Below are 9,889 nucleotides of genomic sequence, written 5' to 3'. Positions count from 1 at the left end.
CTAAGCAGAAAGTTATCAGTGCATGGTAAGAAAAATCTCGACAAAAACCATCAAGAACTATGCTTTCTCTTGACTAAATGGTATTTACATGTAGTACAGTGGAAGATCAAGGAAAACCTGTAAAAAGATTTCCCCAGTGAGAAGGAAGATTTCAGAAACAGGACATGTACAGAAAATCCACACTAACATCAAGGCAAATATAGTAATGAACTACTACAAAACCAAGGATAAAAAATTAACTTTAAAGAATATTTCAAGGTTCATTTCTTAAGATTTATGGCACCACCTGTGAGGTTGTCTTTTAATTAAACGAATTAAAAAATCTGGATTTCTGAGCACACTTTTAGTTTATTTCTGATGAAAAATATTATTTAAATTAGAGTATTTTACAGGAAAACTTTTTGTTTCCCCCCGAGTTCAATTTTGTTCCTAAGAAAAATCAAACAAAACCCTCAGTTTTGTAAATAACTAACTCTAGTGTAAGCAACAGTTTAGTGTAAATACCTGCTTTTATAAATGAAACAATCCCACTAAATAATGCACATCAACAGAACTCAGCAGCATTCTGCCACTGACATGCTGAAGGTCTTTGTTATAATAAATTAGTAACCAGTAAGCAACAGAAACCTATTTTGTAAAGGTTAACATTCCCCCAAAGTCTTAAATGGCTCAAGACTTTAAACTGTGTGTTGGTTTTGTTTTGTTTTGATAGAGATGAAAATTGACAAAACTGAAATTTAAGTCACATACAAAACAATTTTCAGAGGACATTTTTACCAAGTAACTCAGTAAAACTGAAGGTCGGGGGGAAGAAGGGTTTTCTTCTAAGCATTCTTGTCATCTAAATAAATGAGGAATATACGTTCTTTAGGCTAGTTATTTTTTAGTTCATATTCTGAACTACACAGATATATAGGCAAATTGAGAAACTCAATCTTACATATCTGTGACAAACATTTTAGACATAATTGCTAACAATGAAAGTCCAGCATTATTTGTATTGGAGCAAATGAACGTTAAAACAGAGATGAGCTTTTAAAAAAAGAGAAAGGTCCCCAGGTTCAGTGATCTAATGGCAATTAACAGAAAAACAGTAATAAAGGATTACTTTATTTCGGAGAGTTTCCGTAATATAAAACAAATCCTTTCCAAAATTGAAATGTCTAGTTCGCAATTCTGAAGCAATGCGGAAATAGTACAGAAAAAGTGTTCATTACTGCAGTCTTCCAGGAAATTCTCTAAGTAAGCTGTAAAAGAAAATAATTAAAAAGTTTAATCACAGAACTTGGCTCATGGAAAAATAAATCATTGATTTATAGCTTTTGAGAGTTTTATAAGCGCCTCATGTTGTGCAACCATGAGAACAAAGTAATAACTGGGTATATTCTAGGCATGTGATGCAAAAATCAGGTAAAACCAAGAACAAAACCCACCCAAGTTCCTAAGAATTCTGATATTACCAGCACTTGTGGTATTAAAACAAGGCCTATTCCCTTGAGAACAAAGGAAAACAGGACACTGAGCAATTTTAAACTCAGATAAAAAAAATCTTATCTTCAACATGTTTATTCAATGCTCGTTGATCATGCTCCTTTTCTTATGATGACGTGAGGAGAACACTAAGCTATGCTAAAAAAACTGACAAGGAAATATTTTAAGCTGCTGCAAAATGACGTACGGAAATAGTACATGTAGACACTGATGTGATACTAGACAGCTTTTCATTATCAAAACACTGTCACCGTACCATTTCAAGACAGGCAGAATAGTAATTGAGAGGTCAGAGTTGGATAAGAACACCTGAATATCAAAACAATTCCTGTAAAATGCTGGATAATTTTTAAACATGGCCATATAGTATAATCTTTTCTATTTATCCTGCTCCCCAAAACTTAGTCAATTCAGAATAAAGTAAAATCTGTTCCCTTGTGTTATTTCACTCTTGATTCGAATAGTACAGACTGATTTATAGCAACACCATAAAGAACATAAGCACCGATTTAATAGGTAACAGAACTGAACAAATTTGTTCGGAATCCAACAAAACAAGTCACTATTCACTGCACTCTGCCTTTAGCATATAAACACACTTGGTATGCCCCAAGATATAGTTACTTAGAATATGCCATTAAATTAATAGTTATTGTAATATTATTCTACTTTTACTGTAGAAGAAGGAGGTCCTACAATTTATTCCTATAAATATCCTTAAATATCTAAAAATTCCTTAAATTCCTTTTTGTAGGTGTAAACAAATACCATATTCAACTTACTTGGGCATTTCTTTGCTGGCTTGTTCTTACCGGTCTCAATAATACTGTATTATTTTATTATTACAAATACTGGTCTTAAGGTATCTTAAAAATACTTTATTAATATATATATACACACATATACATACAGATACACTGTAAAAATGTTTTAACTGTGAGGTTTATAAAACAATATAAAAAAATATGCTGAGGGAATTTTACTATAAAGCAGAAGAGCCAAAGTGGAAGTAATACCTCAAGTTTCACAAAGTTCAATTACGTGAAAGCAAACTGATAAAGACATGCATTTAAAGAGATTTTTCCTACATTGTTTATATATTCATTTTATATATTCATTTCAAATAAGCTTTTGCAGAATATATTTTTAATCATCAAAAATGTACAAAATAAGCATATAATTTAAATGCCTGTCTATCTGATGAACTAGAAGAATAAAAACTGTATATTTTTACATATTTTTCTGTATCATCTCTGCACAGATTTTGTTTTTATTAACTACTGTAGAAAAACTAAATTGGAATCTATCCTGTCAGGATTTGACACAATTTTAAATAATCTGCAAAAGCCTCCCATAGTAATCATAAAAAATTGCAGCATTTTGTAGTTACATTAACTTAACTTCATTGGTAGACTGTAATGAACAATGAGCAATTTATCACTGTTGACAGAATTCATCTGAAATTTACCCTCAAAGTAATCAGTCACTCACAGCATCAAGTCTCACCAGCTACAGTTATTCAGAAAATTCTGTTTTATAGCTAAAGCTCTGTCACCTCAGAAAATGAAGACTGTCAGGAACACCAGCTTGAAGTTCATGTTTTAACAAATTAACCATTACGCTTTTGCCTCGTTTCTAATTGCACGTGGGTCTGCCAGGAGACCCGACCAACTTAACAGAGTGATGGAGAGTTAGCTCATGGAAAAGTTACATAAGGACCACAGAAACAGAAAACACTTGAAAGAACCAGTAACAACACTGAACAGCTTGCTGATGAGCTGTTGTCTCTTACACAGTCACTGGCAAGATTGGAACCATTTGCTGAGTTTAACTGATTCTCGTCATCAACAGCTGGGCCTGGTAAGAGCCAGTGGTTATAGCACAACGGAGGGCAGGCGAGGTAACAGTCAGTGCAAGGCCCCTCGAGTGCGGATGCCTTCGTGGGTGACCCTGAGTTAAGAGAGCCCAAGGACAGGTCCAGCCCATCACCCAGTACATGTTGACCTCAGGATGGTATGAATTGTTCTTCAGCTTCCTAGATGTGCAAGACCTTCACGCAGCTATGACACAGGATGTACGGGAGGCCACCATCATTCTTAAATGACCATCACATACATACACACACAAAAAAAAAGCAATAAAAAAGGTTAAAAATAGAACAGGATTCCTTATGTCACAGAAGTAAGTTGGACTGAACAGAAGTTTACAAAGATCAGAAAAGACCAGAACAAAAACCTACAACTTGGAGGCCAGGAACTACCTTTATAACAAGACAGATTGACAGGATTCTGGATGTGAAACACCTGAACCAAACAGGGATGGGGTACATGAAAAGCTGTGTGCCAGTCAAGATGAACAGCAAAAAGACTATTAATTCTAATTTGTCATTAAGATACTACGTATAGATAGGAAACAGACGGTACCAATACCTGAACTGTTACATTTGACATTACGTTTTCAGTAACTGGATGCCTTATTAGCATTGCTGATGTGTGAACTAGCAAGGGAAACTTGGGACACCCACTGGATCAGAAATACCACGAAGCCAAAAGGAATGATACTGCTCTAAAATCTGAAAAAAATGAGTACTGAAACCAAGTCGGTCAATGGGCTTAAGGAATACTGCAGAATCTCTTATAATTTCTATCAAAGCACAGAAATGTCTGTCTTAGGCCAACAGGTCCTTTCTTCTCATGCAGCTTAAGTAATTTCCCTCAATGTATGAGGGAATCTAGGTCTTATTTCTCGAATATGAGGACAGGAATTTTTATTTTTTATTTTTTATTTTTTTTACAGGAAAAAGAACCTACAAGAGGGCTTCAGATAGGTCCAAAAAGTATAGAATCATTAGCATATACTGCTTACTGTAACAACAGGTACACGCAGTTACAGGAAGAGGCAGTGCAAAGTATTTGGTATTTCGCATCTGACTCATCTTTCAGCCTGGACAATTAAAATTTGAATCCATAAAAATACCTCACAAAAATAAATTAAAAAATTAAGTTATGAAAAAGAACATCTGGAAAAAAAATAAGCACTTTTTTTTTCCTCACTTAGTTCCTAATCACATAAGCTGTAACGGTAATATTTTTGAACAAAAATACTGGAATACTCATGCAGACTCAGAAAATTATTCCAGCAAATCGAAAGAATGCTTAGGGATTGCATATCATAGAGGAAAAATTTTGATTTCTACTCTTGTTGGTCAGAGGCTGGTTTTTTGGGTAACACGTTTCCATATTTTAGTACAAGATCAGCTACTTATGACTTCATATTTAAGGCTGCATAACAATACAGCTTTAAAATTGTGCATAAAGTCCTGTTTTAGTCTAGCACAGAGAGACCTCTGAATATTCACAGCTACCTTCCAGTTTGTTTTTAATAACTTGTTAACAAGAAACATACAAAGGTATGAAATTATGATTTCCTGTCAACAATACTACTTGTCAACATTAACAATTTCTTGGAAAATATTAACTATATTGGAAAAGAACAGACTCTGACTATAACGTGGATATGGGCAATTCCTATACCAAAGAGAAGGCTCTGCATAAGACTTTATATCCAGTTGCTGAAAAATAAGTTCTCAATCATATGTCAGACCAATTAAGCATTAGTCCTCCTTCCCTGGTTTTGCATATCTATCTATGTTCTCTGAGAAGCAACATGGCAAAATGAGAACTTCTCACAATTTATCTCCACTATTCTTCCAAATCTAGGCATCCAGCATATCGAAATGACTACTACTAGATAACAGAACATGTACTGTTAGTGGGATTTTTCTTCAAAGTAATGTCAGATACCATCAACCCTGCTTAGGTTTTTCTTTCCCAGTTACTTTACCGATCAAAATTATGATGATTAGAAATACTTTAGTGTAAAAAAAAAAAAAAAACTAAACTAAACTAACCACACAGTCTGAAAGGATGAAAACAACATCAGGTAAATCTTTCTGCCACTTATCTCACTACAAAATGCCTTCTAACTCAACGTTGTTCCATCCCAAGTCAAACACGCTTTATTTTTACCCATATAGTACACAGTAACAAAATAGCCCAAGCCAACAATATACATTTCACAAATAGCAGCAGTCCCTTCTCCTTCCCTTTTCTGTTCCAAAAACCAATAATTTTTATGTTAAGAAAATTAACAAGGATTATTCCACATGACACTGGAATGGCTCACTACTTTTGTGTTTATCCAGATTGTTATTAACTGATTCTTTGCCTGTGTCGCCTGGAAAACCACTGTGAAGGAGACTATTAACCCTTTTATAGGACCACACCACAGTACAACTCATTGAAACATAACCATCCCTTACAGATGTCCCATTTCCAATTATTTTAAAGTGAAAAATGGCTAGGGGTGAGCTGTTCACATTAGGGGGGTAAATAAATAAATAAATAAATAAACTTTTATCTTTTATCTCCACCTGCTAACAGGATTTCATGAAATGGCTGCCCTGGCACAGCCTTACTTCAGAAGAAAATTACTCATTGGCAAAACATCAGCAAAGTAAGTGGAATAAACAGAAAAGCTAAACTAAATATCAAAAGAAATCACACCAGTAAGAAAGCAACCAGGACAATATGTAAAGCATGGATGCTGACAGTGAGAAGAGACGGACAATTCAGAAACATACTTTATATCTCTAATGAATTTAAATTACACAAATGAATGCTAATGCTAGATCAGGTTATTTATAGAGAAGCAGCACGTTATTTTTTACTTGGTATTTATGCTTACTTCACCTATTTTCATCATAACTTTATATGTATTTTTTTCAATTACTCACTTTTATCATTGATCATGGCCATCTCAACTAATGCATTAAGTGCAACAAAAAGGAGACATTTTTTGGGTATAGTTAAGTGGCTTAGTATGATAGGCACACATCGGTATTGCAAAAATAAGATCTTTCCTTCATCTGTCTTCAAGTCCACGCAAAGGGAACGAAATGCATGAGACAGGTAATTCACTGAAAGATAACAGAAAACAGGGAATAAAAATTATATAATCACAGTTACATTAGATGATCACAAATACATGAATATTTATCCTAAGAGTTACTGTTGCAGATATATACTAATTAAAAAAAAAAAAAAAGTTAAATGGCTGAAAATATTAATTTTATTTACTTATTTATTTAAATGCATCTTCTGCCTATTTTTATTCCTTAAAAAAATTGTTGTGAGTGGAAAAAAAGACAAGTTACAACTCACAAATTGAGCAAAATATATTTGCAAATATAAAACCTTTCTAATATCTTCCTTAAGAGAGAAATCACAAGCTGCATAGTTTGGGACTATATTGGTTTCAACATCTGGGAAGCCTCTAATAAAGGAGTAAAAGGCTAATTCATCTGAATAACTGCAATTACTGTCATGACAACAACTATTCGCATTCCTTTCCATAAAAAGCTGTAGTTTAAGTTATATATGCATCTACGTTATATATGCATCCATTTTGGAGAGCACTAAATTATTCAGAGAATTTAGATTAAGTGAATCAATTCAATTTTCTTAATTTCATGATGTCAAATCTTCCTCAATATCTTGGAATAGCATTGATCATCTGGAGCACAGAAAATTAAGAGTAAGGGAAAAATTTATCACATAGCAAAAGTTTAATTACAGTGCCATCTGCTGGATATTAGCATCTTGAAGGGAACAGGATACATATTTAAACTGAATGTGCTGCTTTATCATCACTAGATCATTAGACATGTGGTCAGTGATGAAAATTCATACACGGTAAGTTTCAACATAAATTTAACAGATAATTTTTTTTCCATGTTCTATAGGCTTGCAGTAAAAACCGACCATGAGAAGCTAAACTGATTCATTCTGATCAACAGCTTTCATCTGCTTACAGTTAATCTCTGCAATAAGTACTTTTTTTGTATTGTAATTCATTTGCATCATTTTTATCCAACATCTCTAGAAATGTGAGTTTCAATTTCAGGGTAATCATGCTTCACCAAAATATTCTGACTGAAACTATATGATACTGAAATTGAAAATACACTGATTCTTCCCTCCAACAGCTGAAATACTGTATTTGTCTATTAATGGTGACAGGGTGGTCTTCCAGAATGCTTAAATCCTACTTATTCTAAGTACTACCAGTATAAATACTGCACAGGTCAGTATTTTTGTCATCACTTCAAAGAAAATGTTTTTTGTCTTTTCAGGCCCTGTTTGTTTTTAAAGAAACTGCTGCTGAGAAGAGATGCTACGGCATCCTGGAAATTGCACAAGTGGAGTAACTATAATGAACTGAAGCAAAAGTTACTAAGAACTGTGATATCTCCAGACAAGTATGACCTTGTTTGCTTTTGCCTGTTAACAAAATACATTACTATACTGCATCAGCATATGGTAGCATTCTTCAATGTTGATAATGTTTATGGGTAGCCACTTGCAGTGACAGACTTGGTAGGAGAAAAGGGGAGACAGCAGAGAGGTAAGAGCTAGATGGAGTATGAGCTTTACATTAAACTTTGACAAAGCAATGAAATTCTAGAACTGTTTTAAATTTGCTACTGATTTCAGTTTACTGAGGAGCAATTAGCTGTACCATTATATGCAGTGAAGATCTTGACAAACAAATCACTGCTATAGTGATTGCTTGAGAGAATTACCAACATCTCTTTTCCCCTTTGTCACAAAATACGTTGATCTCACTGACATAAATAAAGCATATTAAAATGACCACACAAATTATGACATGAATAATAGCAAGGTTCATACTTGCTTCCCTATATTATGCTTCATCAGGTGGTAAAATTCAAATAAAACATCCTTTACTACTAAAGCATTACAGATGCTACAGTATCATTGAACTGCTGCATTTTGTACATTTGTTTTTTGTCTGGGCACATACCTGAAAATAAGATTTAAAAAAAAAAAAAAAAGAAAAGAAAACGGTAATTTAAAAAAGACATAATAAAAACCAGAACTTACTTCGTTTTGCTGTTCTAAGCACAACTAAAGTTGACAGAAACCTCACAGGCATAGATTTGCTTTTAAAGAAATGTGCAACTTTTGGTTTACTCTGTGTAGGCTTTCCATTGCAGTTTTGCACGCTTCCCCTTTGTACTGCGCCTTTGAGAAGAACTTCTGCAAGTCTCTCCATTGTTGATGTCATGCTTGCATCCTGTTTCAAACAATGTGCACATTTAGCGTAAACATTAAAATACATGAAAATCCTGTCTGCTAAGTATGTATGTTCCCCTAAGGATTAAATATTAAATAGCAGATGTCGTGACCGTGTACTGCAATATAGTCTGTACATGGGATACTACTTTGCATTCCACAAGCAGTTGAACAACATTAGCACAGGGCCTTGTCAACACACACTTCACAAAGAAACAAGGTAGTCAGGGCCCCTGATATGCTGACATTATTTAATTTGCCTCTGGTTCCAGAATAAGGTCAGTTCAAACTCAGCTTTAATCAGTGCTGCCTACTACACTATCCTCTTTTGTGAAGATGCCTGAAGCTAGGTCCTACAAAAGCGTTTACAGAACTAAGGTCTAAACATGACCCTTAAGAATACTGTACAGGTAAGATGTATTGGACTTTACAAAAACCTGTACAGAAATATTACTTCAGAATCAAACTTAATAACATGCTCATTTAAAATATGTTCTCATTAGCACTGGAACCACCAGCTTACAGTTCTATTCAGTTAGACACTGAGTAGAGAACAAAGAAATCAAAATACCTTTGCTACTTTGCCACACATTGCCATCAATTTCAACAAATCTCATGCATAAAGTGAACAAAAATATATTTCTTTTCCTAGTTCACAAGTTTTGTAAGCACATATGTAAAATACCATTTCTGAGATGCTACACACTACTGCAAAAGATCACATACGTATGCAAAAATATGTTTACGTACACGGTGCAAAATATTACAATGAATGTGAGAAAGTTAATTTGGTGAGAATTATTTTTTCATTTGCTATGTATCTGTGGTAGGCATTTATGCTTTGCGAAGACAGCAAAGTTTCTTTTATATATACTCCCTGAAAATATCTACTTTTCATACTCATTTATAATACAAAATATCTCTTGGGAATTTACCTGACTATCAATGTCTATCTGCCTTAGAGACCAGTAGATAAATTCAATCACAGGCATATGTAGTTTAGGATCCACAAATGGCATCCACTGGAGCTGTCCAATGACCATAGGCAAAAGCTGTAAAAATACAGAATGGCAAAGTTATGTGCAGTATACGAACTTACAGGACAAGCTAACCACAAGTAAAAAGCAAACTAAGCAAAACTAAACTAAAGTCAACGTATTCCCGGAGTTTAACAGACTACATGTACAAATACTCACTGGGCAGATCTGGCACAGGTAACAGAATTATATACTGAATTTACA

General features: G+C 34.0%; 1 protein-coding gene across 1 annotated transcript in view; it reads right to left on the bottom strand.

Annotated features, from left to right (window-relative positions):
- Window positions 1-2,685: 2,685 nt before the first annotated feature.
- Window positions 2,686-9,889, bottom strand: part of CCDC138 (coiled-coil domain containing 138) — a 36,854-nt gene continuing 29,650 nt past the window's right edge. The window contains exons 13-16 of the mRNA XM_032188368.1: window positions 9,584-9,700; window positions 8,457-8,649; window positions 6,287-6,469; window positions 2,686-3,586 (exon numbers count right to left, since the gene is read on the bottom strand). Of these exons, the coding sequence (XP_032044259.1) occupies window positions 3,582-3,586; window positions 6,287-6,469; window positions 8,457-8,649; window positions 9,584-9,700 (498 nt within the window). The 3' untranslated portion in view covers window positions 2,686-3,581. The remainder of the gene's footprint in view (window positions 3,587-6,286; window positions 6,470-8,456; window positions 8,650-9,583; window positions 9,701-9,889) is intronic.

The sequence above is a fragment of the Aythya fuligula genome, chromosome 1 (assembly GCF_009819795.1).
Source record: "Aythya fuligula isolate bAytFul2 chromosome 1, bAytFul2.pri, whole genome shotgun sequence".
NCBI classification, from domain to species: Eukaryota; Metazoa; Chordata; class Aves; order Anseriformes; family Anatidae; genus Aythya; species Aythya fuligula.
This window is presented reverse-complemented; position numbering and strand designations above follow the sequence as displayed.